This window comes from Kryptolebias marmoratus, linkage group LG15, assembly GCF_001649575.2.
Source record: "Kryptolebias marmoratus isolate JLee-2015 linkage group LG15, ASM164957v2, whole genome shotgun sequence".
NCBI lineage: Eukaryota > Metazoa > Chordata > Actinopteri > Cyprinodontiformes > Rivulidae > Kryptolebias > Kryptolebias marmoratus.
The window spans coordinates 15,845,558-15,866,733 of record NC_051444.1 but is presented as its reverse complement, the minus strand read 5'-3'; the positions used below and the strand labels follow the sequence as shown (position 1 = coordinate 15,866,733).

At 42.4% G+C, this 21,176-nt stretch overlaps 1 protein-coding gene across 1 annotated transcript in view; it reads left to right on the top strand.

Annotated features, from left to right (window-relative positions):
- Positions 1 to 21,176, top strand: part of fto (FTO alpha-ketoglutarate dependent dioxygenase) — a 116,791-nt gene that overhangs the window by 12,797 nt on the left and 82,818 nt on the right. The window contains exons 2-6 of the mRNA XM_017423657.3: positions 9,143 to 9,220; positions 9,395 to 10,430; positions 12,703 to 12,828; positions 16,493 to 16,572; positions 17,269 to 17,412. Coding sequence (XP_017279146.1) covers positions 9,143 to 9,220; positions 9,395 to 10,430; positions 12,703 to 12,828; positions 16,493 to 16,572; positions 17,269 to 17,412 — 1,464 coding nt within the window. The remainder of the gene's footprint in view (positions 1 to 9,142; positions 9,221 to 9,394; positions 10,431 to 12,702; positions 12,829 to 16,492; positions 16,573 to 17,268; positions 17,413 to 21,176) is intronic.

Genomic DNA, 21,176 nt, shown 5'->3' with positions numbered 1-21,176 from the left:
CACCACCACCACCTTCACTCTGCCTCCCCAGCCTCAAATTGACCAGGCTCGACTGCTGGTCATGCTGTATTACATGGGTTAGATGAAGTAATTATTTCTAGGCCACTGACTACAAGCAAGATTAATAGTTTTTGAAACGGCCATAATGGAGAGCTGACCTGCCGTGACATAAGCATTATTTCAGGCTCACCTCCACTCTCATCCCTATCACCTCTGGGCACCAGCAGAGTGTGATTTATACCTGAGCTAACGAGGGGAGGGGACCTATAGGAGCTCAGGGCCAGTGGCCTACTAGAGCGGTGTTACAGGCCTGCTCACACAACTGTACCATACAGACAGTGGAGTCACCTGAAGATGAATGATTGCTTGATTGAGTTTTTTTGGAATTAGATATAGTTAAAATATAATAATTTTCAAATCAGTCCTTTCTCATTGTGACACTATCTTTGGTGACACTTGAATGGCATAGGTTGCTGTTTGGAAAACAATCAGTCCCCACTGGCCAGTCCTTTGAAAGGATACGCACTTTGCTGCTAATATTTAATCCCATCATTTTGGGATAGCTTCACCAGTTAACCCTCTCACCCTTCATACCGTGAAACCTGAAAGATCAGAAAAGCTAGAGAGTTGTCACTAGGTGGCAGTTGGACATCACACTATCAGATGCTCTCCCTCCTTCACTCCACCACCACCTTCTTCCTTCTGTCCCCACCCTCCCACACCTCCTCTCCCCCAAGCTAAGTACACCTCAGATGTCAGGGTGTTTTATTTTTATTGGATGAGGGCAGCGTGTAATGCATTCACCTCCGTTCCAGCCAGCTGTTAAATGCCGCGTAACATGGTCTGGCCAGGCTCCGCCCCGTTAACCTCTCTGATTGGCTGTAATAATTAGCAGAAGTGAACAGTAACTATGGCACCTAGTGAGAGTTTGTGACAGCTTGCACGTCTTTGAAACAGATGAAAAAGTGGCCTTAAACAACACAGCTCTAGCGCAGCTTGTCCACGTCATTAATGACTTGCGTCCATGTTTTGAGCTTTAATATTAACCCCAAACTTAAATGCACGCATGCATGCGGTGTGGCATCTGCAATTACATTTTCAAATGGCTGGGTTTGTAAACCTCTGGGATGTTAATCTGTCACCATTCAAGCTACTGGGAAGTGTGAAAAGGATTAAGCTTTTCAATTCCTGGTAGAATATTTCCCTTTGTTCAGAATGAGTGAAAGAAAAATAAATAAAGAAATTGGGTGGCTTTTCAAGCAAGACAAGAGCCATCTGCCTCACTTCTGGATTTAACTAATGCCATTGTAGAAAACTTATCTACCTCAGGATTCACAGAAAGATGGTCTGGCTGTTATGTAAACAGCCACAAATGATATTTAGCCCATAATTTAATATTAATCTGAGGTCACATCATAATGCCAGTTTATCTGGGTCAGAGACTACATGAGCTAGGATTAGACCTGTCCTAGATGTGCAATCCACATCTGTTTTGAGCCATATTTTTTTTTGGTGGCTTAGATGATTGTTAGGATTTAAACGTAGGCCAATGCTCTAGCTTGTTAATAAAACCATATCCAACAAAATTGTCTCAGCAAATGGGGCAACAGATAATTCGAGGTGATCCTACTACTCTGGGGGAAAAAAAGCCCATACCCCATAGCAGAAAAGCTGATAGTCAGTGGAGGCCTATTCTTAGAAAAACTAAAGTAGAAAGGATGCTTTGCTTTTGGATGTGGTGAAGTTTTTTTGAATATTTTTATTTATTCTAAAATGGTGCATTTAATGTTTTGAGCAAATATGATGTACAGCTGGGTGGATGGTAAAATATCCCTCAAGTGTCTTGTCAATCAGCATACTTTATCAAATCTTATGTTTGACATAAGGCAATATTGTACCACATGATAATTGTCACAGCTGTCAACCAATCAGAAACAGCTCCCGCGTCTTAGCCCCCTGTTTACCCTTGACTCTCAACCCTTTTGGGTTGGCTTGCACATCATCTTTATCCCAGATGAAATGCCAGACTCTGTAGTGTCAGAAGATGATCTAATATGAAGTCGAAGGGACACAGAGCTGCAAAATCATCGTCATTTGAAGAGGTTGCTTGTCACGGGATGGGTTTGATCAGCCCGTGCTGCTGTACACAGAGCTGGGTCTTTGCACTGTCTAACAGTGGTACTGGATTAGAGACACAAGCCACTTTTGCTGTGATCAGTCACTCACACGTGGAGACACGCAGCAGGACTGAAATCCTCCTTGCGCACCTCATCCATATTATGTACAAGCTTCTTCTTCATCAAGCCTACTGTATGGAAATGAGGAGCACTGCTGTTGACAATGATAACACATGCAATTTTTTCAGGCTGTGAAAATTGTACGACTGCAGTAAGGCAAGCACTGACTTAGATTGAACTACGGCACAGGGGTGTTTTGACCTGTGAAGCTGTGTGACCTGTCTGAATCCCACTGATCTGTGACATGTTGAGACAATGGCAGTGCATATGAACATTCTGGCCCTACACCTCTCAGACACTGTGTATTGTTAAGTGCTATTGAATTGTTTACTGTCACAAATCGCAAACCTTACAATGACCAGGTCTAACCACAGTACACCCACTCATCTGTCCGTCCAGCAGCGCTGCCTTGAGCGATATGTTGGTCCACTGGGCTCTAAGGAGCATAGCACCAGCCTCTGGAGCTTGGAATTTGAAACGCTTCACCTGACTATTGATCTCTTCTGCCTCGGTGAGCCAGCCAAGCTGAGGACACTGAGGACACAGAGAAACACTGAGATAAAAAGAGGGTGAAATGCAGAGGAGAGAAGCAATCTTCTGGCCTTGGTCCTCTAGACCCTTGGTCTGTCCTTGACACTGCCAGTGGTACAGGCCTGGGGGACGCCTCCTGTGCTCGTAGTAAGCTCTGCATCCAGCCCCTACAGTTAGCTGGCCCTCCCCATGGGCCACACTGCACTTTGCACAGCCATATTGATTTTTTTTTTTTTTTTTTTGGAGGGACAGAGAAAGTGTACTTGGATGGCGAGAGTGAAAGAGGGAAGGGGGAATGGAGAAATCAAGAGAGCTTTCTAAAGCACTGACTTCTCCTTGACTGCACCTCGAGACGCGACAACCCTGTTAGAGCAACTCAGTGGCCCTGGTGCTCCGCTGAAAACTGCTAATCACAGTCTTTCAATCAACACTGTTCTACCTCTCTTCACTTTCCTCCCTCCATCCCTCAGTCTTCCTCATTTTCTCACTCTTTTTCTCCTGACTGAACTAGACCCAGTCTGAATATCAAGGGAGCGTATCCACATTAAAACTGTCCATTCCACATGGAAAACAGCTGACCTCAAGCAAACAGTAATTTGAAGGTGAAAACTAAAAAGCTTTTTTCGATCGACATAATCTTAATGGAAACATTATGGCCTGGCCGCAAACTTACAATTAGGGCAAAATGGGTATCAGCAGTCCTAGTTTATAGACGCTTTGTCTCTTTTGAGAACAAGGCTTCGAGCTTAATCCCAGAGATGCTGGCAGGATGCCCTTGAACATGACTTTTTACTTGCATTAGTCACGTGAAAAGATAGGAATTTTCTTTAAATCGCTCTCCAGAACTGCTTAGATGTACCAAGCAGGGTTTTTTTTTTTGCGTGAAATTCTTTGAGTGTGAAGCAGCCAGTATGTTTCTGATAAAGAACATGCTCAGTCAATTTCTGGCGAGTAAATAAAAAAAAGGTTGTGTATGGCGTGCGTCGACGAATCTCTTAAATCCCTTCCTCTCTTTTTCTTCCCTTTCCCCTCTTCTTTTTTCCAGATTTGACACTTGCTAAAGGTCATGGAAACATATTTTTTTTTCCCCCTTTGAGGTGTAGATAAGTGTGAAATAGATGTTGACACCACAGGCACACTGAAAAGCACTTAAACTGAGTGGCAATGCGCCAACCTGTCTGAGTCTGGTTCTGTGCATTTGTAAATACTTTTGAATGATTGATCTTTCTGTAAGTCTGTCAGGTGCGGCGAGAGTGATGGAGAGCCCGAAAGCCAGACGAGGCCCGATACTTCTCTCTCTCTCTCTCGGACACGCATGCGTACACACTCTCCGTCTGACAGAATTACCTGTAGCATGTGCAAGTCAGGTAAAGTGAGCATAGGACAGGGCTGCGCTTTACCCTGGAGGTGAGACTGGGCAGCAGTGAAGGTGGTCACATTGTGTGGGCACGTGTGCACATTTAATTGATGACCATCAGCAGTCCCCCGCAGCTCTATTAATGTGCTTAGATTGGTGTTATAAACAGAGTGTGAAAGGTCTGCCCAGCATCATCCTTTTTAAATGACTGGGCCCTTGTTCAGATAGATGGATGGAGGTGTTCTAGTATTAATGATCACGTCACCTGCCACCCCATCACGAGGTGAAATGAACAATGCAGCCTTCAGCCTCCAACAACAATTAGCAGACCGGGGCCTGCCTGTTGGCCATTTGTCATCACCTACCCCACCTGGATACCCCTTTTGAACACATGCTGAACATGTCTGTCAATAAATACAGAATGCTCTCTGAATTGAAAAAAAAAAGAAGTGTGCTGTGGTTAATGGTGTGGCGTTTCAACTCTTTTATTTCTGGGCACATTTGTCTTTTTGTCCCCAATGTATACTGAACAAAAATATAAACGCAACACTTTTGTTTTCGCTCCCATTTTTCATGAGCCGAACTCAAAGATCTAGGACTTTTTCTCTCAAATATTGTTTGCAGATTTGCGTAAATCTGTGTTAGTGAGCACTTCTCCTTTGCTGAGACAATCCATCCACCTCACAGGTGTGGCATATCAAGATGCTGATTAGACAGCTTGATTATTGCACAGGTGTGCCATAGGCTGGCAACAATAAAAGGCCACTCTACAATGTGCAGTTTTATCACACAGCACAATGCCACAGATTATCTCGGCAAAGGAGAAGTGCTCAGTAACACAGATTTACACAAATTTGTGAGCAATATTTGAGAGAAAAGGGCCTATTGTGTACATAGAAAATGTCTTGGATCTTTGAATTCAGCCCATGAAAAATGGAAGCAAAAACAAAAGTGTTGCGTTTATATTTTCTTCAGTATAATTCTAATCAGAAAGTGGGATCAAAATCAGACCACAGAAGTGTCAGGGTAATTGCGAAGTCTGTATGACCCAAACACTTCTTACGATATCTGCAGAAAAGCAGAAGAATACATTTATCATAACAAACAAAAACATCTAAAATATTTTGTTTGCACAAGTTTGAATGAAGCACATCTGCTGCAAAAAATTCATAAATTCATCGCAGGACAATTCAAGCACTTTAAAATGTGTGTTTGAATACGAAGGTTGCTAAAAGGAAACTTTCTTTTTTAGATATTACAGACAAGAACCTCTCGACTGACCTGTGGCCCTCACTGACTAATTCATATTCATTGGCGGTTTCAAAGCAAGCGTATGAAGCTAAGGGGTTACACATTACCAATGCCCCCACTCTGAGGTCAGCTCCCACACATTCCGGTTATCCATTTACCAGTTAGCCCAGTTAGCCATCACACTGGGTCACCAATCTTATTGTTGATGTTCTTAAAATGAGTGAATGCTACAAGTGATTGTAAAGAAATGGTGAGAAGACGAAAACATATTTTTCATAGTGATTTTTTTTTAAGAGTAGCTTACATGGAATAATGAAGTGTAGTCTGTAATAACAATGCTTATGAGAGGTCATTTATGACATTGCAACTGTGATCAAGCGGCTGTTTTTAGTGAGTGTACAGAGCAACAAGAAAAAAAACTGGTGGAAGATACATTCACTAGAAACACTGAAGCAACAGTTGAAGCTCTTTGTATATTCGTTGTCATGTGAGCATCATACTGGAAATTATTATTTGCCAGTGACCTATTTGGATGTGATGGCACCTAGGTGGTTATTTCACAAGACTTCAAGTTAGTATCATGTCATTTGGATGAGATGGTACTCGGATTTTACAGATCTGTGTGGAAAAGAAAGGATTGCCATTTCCTATAGGTCCTTAAATTTGTGATTACAGAGCATTCTAAAAATAGTTTTGAACTTTTGTTTTTCTTTCAATTTTGTCAGTTTAAAGGTAAATTCAAGGCTTCTTTTTTCTTTTTATGCGTGGAAACATAAATGTTCTGATGCAACAGGCGCACCCTGCTTTTCCCTGCGCTCCATGTAGCTTCACAAGAGGTTCCTACATTCTTCGATCTGGTGCCAAATGGACCGGGAAGGAAGCGCCTTTGATACACACGGGAGCCTGCCTTTTTGAGCTTGACATTTTACAGCCGGCTTGTCAAATTTGCTGGTTCGTCACTAGTTTTGAAGTGATGGACCAGTTCTATAACGGGTGTCTGACAAGTACCAATAGCTAGCTGTTTAAACACAACGCTCTGCTACACAGCTATCCCTCATCCCGTCACTTCTGTGACTGTAGAAGGCTAGCTGAGATCCAAGAGATTCTGCTTGCCTGGTACATGATGAAGATGCTGCCCTCTTTTGGTTGGAGGTCTTGAAGAAGAAACATTTCACTTTTTAACCTTGCAGTATTAAGAAACACAAGAGAAAAGAGTAGCCACCTGCCAAGATAGTGGAATCAAGATTTAGTGTTTCTCTACCCAGTTGTTTGTCATGGATAACACTTTTCATGACACTTTCAGATTAAGATAACAAAACACAGAGCCTCTTTAACTGCAGTTTATAATGCAACAGCCAATCTAGATAAGCCTGCAGGAGCTTGTGTATTACTTGTGTCCTCTGTCAGTAGTTGTACCAAATACAGTTTTTTCAGTGGCCCTTCTAGGGAAGACTTGAGGTGGTTTTATCCCTGTAGCTGTGGAGTTATCTGGCTACTTTGAGCTATTGATGCTAAGCGCTGGACATTAATCTACTTCGTGATGATCACTTTGAAGAAAGTGTCTGTTGGAGTGTCACAGATGTGAAGTAAATGAAATTATTAAATATAAGGTACACAGTTTGGTATCTCTTATAGGCCAAGATCAAAGCAAACCAATTGAGTTCTATTCTACCTAATGTGTTTTTCTGTGATAAACAGTCCGGCTGAGGGAATAATCCCATCAAGGAAGGGAGAGATTAAAAAAGAGAGAGAGAAAAAGCATCAGGTATATCACTCAGAACAGATGGTTTGGACTGCTACCGTGAAGCCCCCACTTTACAGCGTTATGAAATTGGTAATCTGGTTTTTGGGGTCTGAGTAGAAAGGCAGGCTTTTTTTTTTGTGCCTTGTGTTTTTCCTTTTAGAATCCGGTGCAGACACATAGACAGAAGACATACACAGAAGTTCTCTAATGCTGTGAGAGTCCATCTGCCTCAGAGGGCTCCGGTAACTTCTTGTCTTTGGCTTTTTTTTTTTGGTGGAATTTCTTAGTAGGCTGATATATTTGACACATGTGTGACAGCCTTGGTTGCATGCTTTTGGGGCTGAGGCATCATGCACGCTACCACAGCTGTGCATTATTCAGAAAGCTCATATATTTTTGTGTGCTTGGAAACTTTTTTAGTTGGGGAAAAAGCCGATTTGGATGATATTACCAAGTATACGTATACACCCTTGAAAAGTATGTGAATGGCAAAAAATAGGATTTGACCAGTCACACAGAAGCAAACATAAACACACAGATGGATACACATACAACAGTAGCCCAGAGTCTTGCCTTGATATCTTCAGCTTCTGTCATGCGCTAGACTTTGACACCAATGATTGTGTGTCAGCTTGTCAATTTCTACCAACAGCCTTTGAATGCAGCCTGTCCATGAATAGTGCATGTTGTTTTGTATTTTCTTTTTTTTTCTTCTTCTTTTTTGGAGGGGTTAGGGGGGGTTTCAAGCTGTCTGCAAGTCTGTTTTTGTTTGTTTCAGAATAATCCGGAAGGCCTGTACACGCTTGTGCATCCTTTTAAGAAAACTTCCAGTAGGTGTTGTGTTGTTTAGCCTAAGGTCAAGATTCAGCCCTGAAGTTAAATTCGTCAAACTGCCTCGGACCAGATGCCCTTCCATTTTACCTGCCACCATTATTGGGATCCTTTTACCCCACCCCACCCCCTTCTGTCTTCAGTGCACATTCTTTCACCACTTGCACTCTTTTTGATCCATTCTCCCTTTTGAGTCAGGACACACAGCTTTTTTTTTTTTTTTTATAACTCCACTGTAAATGTTCATGAATGGGACGTTTTATTTTGCGTTAAAAGTCTGGACAAGTCTGGACATACTTTGGCAGCTGTGTCCCATGTTCCCCGCAGAGTGCCACATGGGGTCTTTGGCATAACTAGTGCAGGAAACATGTCATGTTGTAAATGTCGCTAAAATATACAGGCTGCCTTTTCTTCTCTAACTGTTACAACTGTTGGGTTCTTGATCCACAAGCCATTCATCCAAAACTTTCGGATGTGAAAAGACAGCAGCATGCCAGTGACATTTCACCTCCCTGCTCCAGAACCCCGATACAGTGTCTGCATGTGTGTGTGTGTGCACTTGTGTGAAATGAATGCTGAGGCGTCAACTACACATATGCAAATAGATACAATCCCGCTGTACACACATACGACAAAAAGCGGTGCTCGGAGACAATTTTTATTTGGACATACGTTTTTTTTTTATGTCAGCCGCTCTTTGACTCAGGGTTTACAATGAAGTGTGACCCAACAAAAGGCACTTTTTTTCTTATTCTCAAGGTTTATGGTCATATTGTAGGTGCTCTGTATGGGATTTGACATCACATCACTAAGGAACCCACCAGTTGCCACCATAGATTTGTAGAATTTGTATGTTAGCCAAAATGACTAGTTGCTAGTTTTATGATAATTTAGTTTGTTCTCAAGGCATCATTTGTTAAAGATGATTAAATAAACTTGACTGCCAGTACACTGGGATTCAGTTTGCAGGGTTTCATTGCAGTTTCTTGTGATCCGAATTTATTTTGTTTGAGTTAATTATTTACTTTATGGATTGTCTCACTTCAGTAATGTAAAGATGCTTTGTACACTTCTGTTCTAACAGTTAGTGATTAGGAAAAATAATGTGTTAGACATCACAAGGTGAAAACACATACACACACACACAAACAGCTTCAAAATTAGTCTATTTTAATGTGTTGTGTTTCACAGAGGCGTAAGCTACTGCATGAGTTGGGAGACCAGAAGATCCCTTTTCTGGGACCTTCAGATCGAGGCTTTCAGCAACTGGTAAGTTCATTCTGCTTCCAGATAAAGCCAAAAAATAGTCTAGACATCTACATTAAAGGTGCTGATACATTAATTAATAGAATTACCTCAAATTACCTAGATTCAGTAAAGAGTTATGTCTATCTAAAGTATTGGGATCAACATGTTTTGACTCAAATGGTTGATGCATTTCAGTGGGATTCCAGTTACTGTGGCTTGGTGTTGAGGAAATCCTGTTCGCTGCCTGCCGAGGTGCATGGTCGGGTTCAGGCAGCTTTGCTCACCCTCAGAAGGAAGGGCTGCCTCCTGAAGGATCTGGTTCGTGTTCGCGATCGAGACGTGTTCACTGCCGTGTCGCGAGCGCTGGTGGGCGAGCCGGGCCACACCTACCGCTATCTGGACACACGGCTCTTTGCTATTCCCTGGCACAGTGAGGACACAGAGGTCAAGGGACAAAACTGTTGTGATCCAGACTTGAGCGCTGCCTGCAAGGCACTATGGGAGCTCAACAACTTCTTCTGCTCTGACGTGTCTCAGCTGAAAGAAGGAGACAGGCTGACACAATGTGCGAAGGCCGAAGCAGAAGTCAAACTAGGTGAGGAGGGGGACACAGAGTCTAAACACAGTGAAGACTCTAAAAATAGTGAAGGAGGAGACTCAGAGTCCAGGCAGAGTGAGGAGGGGGACACGGAGTCCAAGCACAGCGAGGAGTGGGACATTGAGTCGAAGCATAGTGAAGAGGGCTGCTCCGGGCCAAAGCTGGAAGGAGAATGGGAGACTGAGTTCAAACTCGGCGGCGAGGAGGGGGAGTCCTCCAAAGTTTCACAAAGTGAAACCTGCATTGCAGCAACTGCAGAACACAGTGAAGGAAAATGCCCTGGCTGGACAACCGAGGCCACGAGTGGAACACAGACAGAGCCTGTGGGACTCGAGGCCCACGAGAAGCCTGTAATTCAACTAAAGCACAGCCTGTCCGATTACCACATTCAGGACAAAGAGGAACATGAGAGTGGGCAGGGTTGTTCCCAACCCAGTCCTCCACAAGTTTGCACCGGTCCGGTTAGATTCAATGTCACCTTACTCAACTACATGGACCCAGCACAAATGAGCCAGCTCAAAGAGGAGCCGTACTATGGCATGGGGAAAATGGCAGTAGGGTGGCACCATGATGAAAACCTGATCACTCATTCACCAGTGGCTGTTTACAACTTTAGTTGTCAAGATGACAAAGGTAAGACTTTAATTAAAATGGAATACCTGTCATTAATGTGCGTACAGTTGATATACTGACTGCGGTTGACAAATTTAACACATCATAAGGTTTGCTTCACTTCTAAACAGTTTAATCCGCATTTAGCATGCAAATAGCTTCTGGTTTGATTATTTTTCCTCTTCCACTTAAATATCATCACATCGACTTATCTCAGCTGCTTTATGGTGGATCAGATGCAGGTAACCTTGTGTGTTTTGGCCCTACAGCAGCGCTGTAGCAACTGTAGACATGGCCTCTGGTGAGGCAACCATCAGATCCATCTATGCGATAGTGTCAGGGCATTATCAAATGTCATCACCAGTTGGCTGCTGACAGCCTTATCACTGCCTGTGCTTTGGGAGATCACAGACATTTGAATCTGAGCTCTTAACATCAGCTCAATGGCGTCGTCTAACAAACAGGCCTTATCGCAGGCGCTGCATCTCATCTAAATCATTTCCCCAAGAAATGATCGATGCACAATTATCTGATATGGAATAATGAGTCCCGCTTTGATAAGTGTTTCTCAACTGTACCGTATGGATAATACGATGTTTCCTAATTACCAAATGCGCACTCTCTCTAGAGCTGATAGTGCTTGCTGATTGAGTTGATAGAGAAAAGGTGAGAACTTTGCTTTCTAGATAGAATGTGAAACAGATTGTGGAACACAACACAACCATAAGAAACACGTCTTGTTTTTTGAAAAGTACGTCTTAGAAGGGTCAAAACTTGTTAAATAAAATTTGAACAAACCACCTTTTATCATCCAAATTAAATTTAGCATTATTATGAAATGACCCTCCCTTGCTCCTGTTTATATTCTGGATAAATAATGAAACACGTTTTCCTAAACTGGATGAAACTTTATTCCAGTTATAGTTCATGTGCTGTTCTGTGAGACTTGGGAGACATGGGAGCTCAGCACACTCACAGTTTGCTTGCCAAAGTCATTTTCCAGTCTCACATAGGTGCAGTTTCAAGCACTCTGACATCCCAACACATTTTACAGCTTTTTTTTTTTGTCATTGGACTTACAGAGTAACACCTGCTCCAGAGGCCTGCTTTAATCATTTGTTCTTGGTCATTTCAACCCTGACCCTGTGAACACAGGCATCAAACACTACAGCGTAACACCTTGCAGTGCTAGTTCTGGTTGACCCCACAGTTACGTTGAGTAAAGTTTGATGAGAACTCCTCAAAACTGTTCCAGAGCTTGGCTCTGAGCTTTCCCAGAGCCACGCTGTACTTTTAGAGGTTTGTTCCTGAAAGCACAGCTATGCAACATGCTAGAAATTGAAGCTATGCTGACAGTTTTCTGTTACACCCGCTTCTTTCTGAGGGGCTGCTAGACATTTTATTTTTTTTTTCTTTAGCAGCCTCACCTGGTTTCTTTTCTTTGACCTGAGAACTGCATTGATGTCTTTTTTTTCTCTCCCAGCTGCTCTGATCCAAAGGAATCTGCCATGACTGAATGTTTTCCGGCACAAAGGATGGGCTTCTACCATTCCTTGGGCCTTGGGGAGTGCTGTCATTAGCTGGCTCTCAGAGCACAATGCCTGGAAATTAAGTTACTATTTATCCGTGCTGAGCAAAGGAAAAGGCAGCTATGAGGCAGAGAGGCCCAGAAAGACTTTAGTATTGATTTTGCTGAAGGGTGTCGGCCAGCCGAGCCAAATCTTGTTTTCGTAGGCTGCCGTGTAAGAACTGAGGCAGAGAGGGAAGAACAGCGAAGGCGGTATCAGTGAATGGGTTCAGCAACAAGAATATCATAGGATACATGCTCTCACACACTCACTAAACAACATCAGGGGCTTTTATCCAACTATTTCCTCTTGCACAGCATAATGATAGCATAAAGATCCTGTGCTAACAGCCAATATGACCACAGCAACACATCTCATCTTTGCTCAAACGTTAAGTGATTCTTACATTCTGGAGGCAGACTTACATCTTGCACCTATTGTTTGGGTAGTAGTGATTTAATCGTTGCACTCTGTTCTTTTTCATGGTGACTCTTCATTCAGCTTTAATTTACTTTAGGACTGTGATAAGTGGTCATTGATACAGAGTTTCTATACTTACATTCTCCTGATAAAATAGTTTCAGTTGACGAAAAAAAGGAGACTAATTTATTAACCTAATAGCACTTGTGCATTGTATTAAAGTGTCTGAGTGAAAGTGTTCAGCCGCCAAGGCCAAACGTTAGACACAAATAAAAAAAGTGAGACAAAATGTGTATGACTGACAGGTGAGAGCGGCGAAGGAGGCAGCGCCGAGAAGGCATACTGGAGGATCGGGCTCAAGGTGGCCTGGGACATCCACACACCTGGCCTGATGCTACCGCTGGAGTCTGGAGACTGCTATTACATGAGAGGTACCACAGATTCTCCATAAACACACTCACAGGATACGCACGTTTGCGCATGTTAACATGCTGCTCAGTGCAGCTCGGCCACATCCACCGCTGCGTCTGAATACGGAGGGAGGAGCACTTTCATTACTCTGTGTTTTAGTGTTTCTTGTACTTTGTCCCAAATGACCCACGACAGCAGGAGTCACTTCACTCTCACTTTCCTGCGCTGCCCTCATCTTCTAATTCTTTCTGTAGGAGAAATGGAACTGAGACGTGTGTGTGTCTATGTGAGAGTGAGAGAGAGAGAGAGAGAAGAGAGACACTTCTTGGCCTGAACATAGAGCTTTAAGGTTCCATGAAATTGTGTGCATTTGAGAGGTTAGGAAAACCAAATGTTATTTTTTGAAGTCCTGTGACCCATTGCTGACTACGTCTCTATGGGGAGAACAGACAGCAAGCCACAGGGGTGTAAATCATAGCTTAATGCTTTTGGCTGCGGCAGACACCTTCACCCTTTTTTCCTCGGTCCCGTGGGTCCTCGCAGGCTTTCTCATATTTTCTGAGTGCAAGGACATTTATCCACATCACAGCAGGCCCTTGTTCAGATGTACAAGAAGTGAGGAGTCCTGGTTGGATGAATGGGGAATTTATTATTTTTATAAAGGCACCCTGCTTTCATAAGTATGTAAGGGTAGACATCAAATATGATGTAGTGTTAACCATATCATCAGCTGCTTGATGAATAATTGTGTTTTTACATTTTAAACTAAAAACAGACAAAAAAATATTATTTTTTAATGAATACTTGAAGTGTCTTTCACTATAAACCCACTTTTTCACACCAAAACAGTTAGTTTTTTCTTTTTTTCCTTCGTATTTTATAATAATAACATTAATGTCAAATTTATTTGTTATAATGCCCTCGTTTCAGATGGAGACAGATTTAGGCCTGGTCTGATTTATACCAGCCTAACTTTCTGTTTGCCAGCTTCACAATGATTTTTAACACTGTATCTTTAAGCCTCTGACATATGTGAGAAACACATATTTGGCCTTGTGATTAAAGAGGCAAAAACATCACTCTTTGATCCCCTCAGGGACAACTACATATATTAGTCTCTTACACAACATGAGGTGCCATTCCCGCCCCCCCATTTATTATTATTTTTTATTTGTGTGTGAAGCATTGACCATCTACATCTCCCAGCTCCTGTAATCTTTTAACCACACCGAGGACTTGGATTTAGGGAACGCTCTGTGATCTCGAGGTCTTAAGTGAATAGGTTTTGAAGGGACTTGCTGTACTTTCTGTCTGTGTTTCATTGGGGATAATTTAGAGGCTGTTTTATTTTTAAATTCCAAAATCTCACGAGGCTTGTTTTATATCATTGATAGTTGATGATAATTTAAACCCTTTTACATTGCAGTTATTTTAGAATGATACAACATATACAATATAATATATAAATTCTGCCATTCTTTATTTGCATCATGAACATACCATAGGTCCATAAGCACACTAACTGTAAAGTGCAAAGTGTCTGGAAATAACTGCTTCTGTACTCATCAACATAACTATAACTATGTAACAACTTTTATACAAAAAAAAAGTATTTGTAAATAAAACTCAAGTGGCTGCATTTATATTATACTTTAGATTTTTTTTTTTTAAATATTTCTATTGAAATGTATTCACTGGTAAATTATGTTATACTTATAGTAGATAGATAGCATGTAACCAAATGGTTTTAGGTGTTAATAAGATATTTTTATTGTAAGTTATTACTTTTTTGCATACATTAACTTCAGTATATTAGTGTACTGTTATACAGTATGAAACCATAAATAAAGATATACTTGTACATTCCTGAAAAGGTACTTTTGAAATAGGTTACTAACCTGTAAGGAGGAAGTGAAAGGTTTTATTGACTTCCTGCCCTTTGGATATGCTGTGTTTTCATCAAGAAGCGGCGATGTCTGTACCTAATATTTAGCTCGACGGGGCCTGAAGCCGACCTTATACGGCAGGATGAGATTTACAATGGAACCGTCAGTTTCAGGCCAGCCATGATAATAGAGTGATGGGCTGTTGTGCAGGCCAGTCTAATGGGACTCAACTGTCGCGGATCAGTGGGGATTTATGCTCCACTTGGTGAGTACGCCCTTGAGAGTCCAACTGCTGCATGACGATAGCAGCTCGCACGGTCCTCGGCCGTCTGTTGCTTTGTTGGCTTACCTGAATTAAACACTTGGCACGGCGTGCGGACATATGCACTCGCGTATAAATTTGCACAACTCGCGTGCACAAAAACGCGCACGGCTTCACACGCGGGCGTCCGTCGAAGTGTGCGCACGCCCCTCCCCGATCTCGAACACACACAGACAGAAGCAGGCACAACTAAACTAGGTGTTAAAATACATTGTACTCGTGATTTACTGACATACACCCAATGATAAGTAGTTTTGCGGTATTAAAAGGAAACTACAATAGTGAATAACCGCAGACACTGTTATATAATTTCAGCACCATTTGTCGGCGGCTGGCCCTTTTGAACTGCTAATGTCTGAGCTGCTGGAGGCAAATTGAATCACCATCATTTCCACCCAAATGGAATTTCAGTGGTTAAAAAAGAACAATGCAAGTCCTGACACCGGGCCTGTTCAATAATCTGATTTCCAGCTCCCAATGCACAGTGGGAGGGGGGGGGGGGGGGNGACTGGAGAAAAGAGTTGACCCAATATATTTAAAAGCCTGGTTCCTGGAAAAGGAGAAAGGAGGACAAGTGGCAGCAGGCACAGGGGTTGAAAGAAAGATAAATATTTATTACAGTTATCGAGTTTGCCTCTACTCCCTCCTGATCCCACTGACTGCATCAGACGCGCCAAGAAAAGAGCAGATTGATGGAGATAATTTGTTATTGGATATAAACAGTTTTAAAGACGCAGAGTAATTCTGCCCAGAGACCTAATCCTTCACAATCTCATCAGGGTGAAGAAAACACCGGCAAGTTGTTTTGTTTGTCACCATCTTTTTTTTTTTTCTCCTTCTTCCTTCCACCAAACAATAATATCTTCCTCCCAAAGCATTTGGCTGTTTGACTTTCAAATCACAGGCATTAGCTGGTGTACTCTTGCTCAAGGCGGGTGTAAATATGCACATGTGCTGTGAATGACAGCTCTGTCATGGCTAAATTAATTATTGGTAGGAGGCAAATAATGGCAGAGCTGAGAAACATCTATACACACAAAGAAACACATGGAGGGATACACAGGAAACAGCGCTGTAAAGCTTGTGTGATATTGGACAAATGTTTGTTGGTATGGCGCTTCCATCTTGACAGATTGAGCGCGATCTGCTTCTGTTTGGTAATTAAAAATTTTATTACAATACTCTTCATTCTATTTGATTTGGTGCCGGACCGAGCGACAACCGTCTGAGTGTACAAGTTGATTTAGTCTAATTGACTCGCGCTTTTCATCTGTTTTTGTGTTGTAATATTTTCTGTTCGACTGTCTCGTTCAGTCTTCATTAAAAGTAATAAATAAAAAAAACCTACACAATTTGACATGAGATTATTACTCTCATTTGTGGTTTGAGTACTTGTGTTTGAGATTTTCAGCAGTGTTTTTAGCCTGTGCTGATAGTTTAGACAGCTTTTTCTTTGTTTTGTTGTTTTTTTACCAGATGACCTGAACAGCACACATCAGCACTGTGTCCTTGCAGGGGAGACGGCACGCTTCAGCTCCACACACAGAGTGTCTGAGGTGAGAAGGAAAACCACCGGGTTGGAGTCTGTTATGAGCACACACGCCAACAGTATTTATTCTTTAGTCTTGACGATGAATCAATGAGTTTTCAGCATGTTTATATTTTACTTTCTGGTTGTGTATGCAGTACATCAACAGTGTACTGCATTACGCAGCAAGTTGTGATGTAAGACAAGTATCTATGGAATAATGAGGTCCTTTTAAAATATATTTTTTAATTTACCCTATTTGTATCAGTAAGACAGATTTTGTGTGATTTAGGTAAAAATTATGAAAGGTTTGTTGAATGTCAGGGGTAAAGAAAATACCATAGACTGGTTTTTTTTAAGGTAAGAAGAAAAATAATTGTTTAATGCATGAATAAATAAGATATTTTCTATGAATTGTTTTGTTTCCACTGGTTCAGTTGTACAGTTTGTACTTTTTTTGTGTGTAAATAATTCTAATCACTGTCAAATAAATCTAAATAAGTAAATTTATTTGAATAAAGTACAAAATAGACACCATTAAAAAAAAAAAGTTGAAGTAAGAAAGAGTAATGATTTGTTATCAATACATTTTCTGTCTGTAGTATTTTTATATTAGATAAAAAAAAAAAAGACTTAAACTGTATTTTCACACACATTTCCTACCTTGAATGTTCCCCTAATGTGAGCTACATTTGTGAAACCGGGCCCGTCTCGTTCCTCTCAGTGTTCCAGGGGGACCCTGACCTACATCCAGTCACGGTGCCAAGAGGCCTTGTCCAACCTGTGCACTGACCCTGAGACGGGCTCCCACAGCCTGCTGGCCCTGCAGCTGACAACGCTACAGCACTGCGAGGAGATTCACAATGAGGTGAGGACAATTTGCTACATGCTCACAACCACATACACAAATACATTATGTATGTAAAATGTCTTTAATTTGCATATTTTACTTTTGTTTATTTCCTGTGTCCAGAGAAAGGCCCTGCTGAGACAACGTGTGTGTTAAATTTAAACTTTTAGGAGACTTGTTTGGCTTTATTTGCAGTTTATTGACCAGAAATGAATAAAACATGTACACAATTGAATACAATGTTATTTAGGGGCCGTTTCTGAGTGTCAAACAAGAAAGGTGGATCACACTGGATAACTAAATATGCACAGAAACAGTTTATACCAGAGCATCACAGTCTTTTAAAGTTTAAATATATTTATCTGTGAACCCCTCTGACTCTGTCTGAGTTGTCCTGATGCTGTAATCCTCGCCCATCTGGTACCTCAAGCAGGTTAAAAACAACTCCGATCCATCTGCAAACACGATGATGATTTAATCCAGACAGCAGAAATTGTTGTTGAATACAAAGAAAGCTCTACAGACAACATGGATAAACATCTAATTAAGGAATTGAATGTATTAGAGCAAACATGTATTTGTGCTTTTCGCATCATATGGATTTACACACCTGTGCTGTATGTAAATCCAGCACACAAACACACATTTCAGCAATTTGGTTGACCCGGTATTTTTAGGGGGAGATGCGTTCTGACAAAAAAAACATCACAAGATTCACTGGACTGGATTTATTTTGCTTAATATTTTCAGTGAAATTATGACAGGATATGCAAAATATGGAAACTATTTCATATCTATATTTAATTCAACCTGGTTTGGTTCCACTTTTCCTGCATTAAGAGAATTACAGTTTACAGTAGGGGTTGTCTGATAGCAGGCTGAAACTGTAAATGGCAGAATGGGAGCTTGCCAGCTGCCTGTGGTCTCCTTAACATACCTCGTTGTTGTACAACAATAAGAATTTCCGGTTGTTCTCATTTGTCCTGGCTTATGATGGATTGCCTGGCAATAGCCTCTCCATATGTTTTCTAAAGATGGAGTCATGCCCCTGTCCCCTCCCTAACCTCTTTTCATATAGAACAATGAGTGATGCTGGCATAAGGTTCTGAGGGATAAAGTGAGGTCAAAAAAGAGGAGGCATCAGCCTCCTGTGATAGCTTGCCGCAGGCCAACAGTTAATATACTTATCTCACCTCTCCCCTTTTACACCTCCGTGCCCAAAGTGCACATCCTAGCAGACGCCAGCACTCAGGCCCCTCAGCAGGATGCCATGACAGATGAGTCTGACGTAAGGTTGTTTAAAGGTTGTAGACAATTTTAATTATTCAGCACAGCCAAACAATAGGGATGTCTGTGTTGGGAGAACTGCTGCGCTAGTTGAGCGAGCAACACCTGCTAGTTTCCCACATAGCGCCACAGGATTACCAAGCGTAGGCCTATCTGAGGAGGGCAAGGCAGGAAAACAGAGGGCTATTTATACAAGAGCCAGCATGTGTGTGAATGTATGTGTGAGTGTTTAAGTAAGATGGGGGGGGGGGAAGCTCTCAGGGGCTCAGGCCTACCCTGCCCAGCTCTCGCAATGATCGATGTGGCCATTTGTTTGGAGTTGCACATGAGAGCAGAACACCCAGCTAAATGATGTATTGTTAGTGGAGTTATTTATGATGGCGGCCCACTTTGGTGCTTGGTGGGCGCACATTGCGCAGGTCGTGTTTGACATGGACGACCGAGGAGTGAACAAGCCTGAGACACGCAGGTAACCTGACCTGAGCGACGCCTTCTGGGTCTTTCCTTAAAAAGTCCTAAACACACACACGCTTGACACTTCACCGATGCACCACAATGGATGGAAGTGCATTTGTCAGAAAATATAGATGGAGCCTGATGATGGTGACGAAGTGGAGCATCTGCCACCTGACTGTCTGCGACGGGAGGATGGAGCAACGTGTCTAGTTAATGTAGGAGTCAAAGAGAAACAGACACAAACACAAAGTAAACTGAAGTTGCCACCTGTTTGGTAAGCACGGTCCCTCTCATCGTCTCATTTTAATCTTACCTGCTGTTTTAGTCAGTCGGAGATGTCTAACATGGCATCACCACGTGGCCCCCGTGTGTACGTTTGGCTTTGAAATGCTAATCCCAGACACAAATGTCTCATCTCATTTAAAGCCACTGTGTCACTTCCCAGGTGGGTGTGTGACAGAGTGCCCTGAGGGACCATCTCTAATGATGCCTGTCCCCCCACAGTAAATATTTAAGGAAGGGACAAGGTTTTTTGAAAGTAAACTGTGCAGAGTAGGATGTGTGTAACCTTCCAGTGTCCTGTTTTAGGGTCAGAATGCTTCCCCCAGACTTTTAGGTCTTTGCTTGGCTTTGAAACACCTTTCTTGATGGCCTGCTACTCTGAAGGTGGTCACATTTGTCCCCCCTCTATTGCTCATCCTGTAAGTTATTTACTATTGTTTAATGGAAGGGGTAAATCGTCTTTAAAACTGATATATATCATCTTAATTTTTTGCTCATGAATGTTCTGCTCTTCCTTGGAGTTTGAACAAAAGAAGGAGCTACAAAGAAGAAGACCAGAAAGGTTGTTTCTCCTTGGAAATAACACAAAGAGTGATAAGTGTCAGGTCGCTCACAGAGAGTTGGGAGAAGCAGTTATCGCTGCTGATGTGAGAGGAGGTCGGGATAAGGTAAACAGAAAAGGGCAGAGTCGGGATCGATCTCACTCTCATCAGCCCTCACCTCAGGGCCCCGGCCCCGGAAATTGATTGGACCCGCTCAGGGAATTCTGTGAAGGTGTGGAAAAAAATGTGCCTCATTAAATAAATAAAAAAATATATATAAAAAAAGACGGAGAAAAAGAGACTTTCTTGGTTTTAACTCCAGAGTTGCCATAGTGGGTGGTCGCTCGACTAATTTGGCGCTAATGTGTAGTTAGTGTGTCCATCACCTGGAGAGATGACAGGGACTGCCGCAGGGGAGTCACTAACTCCCCTCTTACCCCCCTTCCTCTTTGCCATCTCAGAGAAAAACTAGGCCTAACAGCCTCACTCCTTTTTTATTTTTTTTTTGCACAGAGTTTCGATCTGTTTGCCCAGAAAGGTGGCATTTAGTCAGTGTTTCCTGTATGGCAACTCTCAGCTGGGTGGCCAGACTCCAAATACCAAACAGCCAGCTCTCCTCAGTTGCTTTAGATGGCCTGCTTTGTGGCTGCCTCTGGCCTGCACAGTGGGGGACAGGCAGTCGTGTCGGCTCAAAGTGGAGACACAGGTTGGTTTCTTCTCACCAAAGGACAGGCAGACAATCAGAGAGATAGAAGGAGGGACAGACTGAGAGAAAAGGACGTCCGATATTGGCCCTCATGGCTTTGTTGTGTGTTTGAGCTGTAGTGATCGAAGGGGAGTGGATTTGGAGTGTGTTGAAGGGACCATAAAGGATGACATTTCTTTGAAGGGTGTGTTGTATGGAGCGACTGAGAGGCTGCTGAGCACCGCCACTGGCTGTGTATTCTCCCTGACATGCAGCAGTCCTTGCATGTCATCCCTGCTGTGATCAGAGCCTTTTGGGAGTAAATGGCAGGATGACTCTGTGCACAGCTTCTACCCCCAGACAGGCCTCACTCAGGTTGTTTGTGTAAATAGTTCTTGTCCTTTGTTGTTTTGGGGAGATGGGGGGTAGGTGACTTGGCTCATCTCACAGAACAGTGACCACAAGAAAATGTCAAAATTTTCAAAAATATATTTTGGCACAGTGTTGGTACTTTTATTTGTACTAGAACT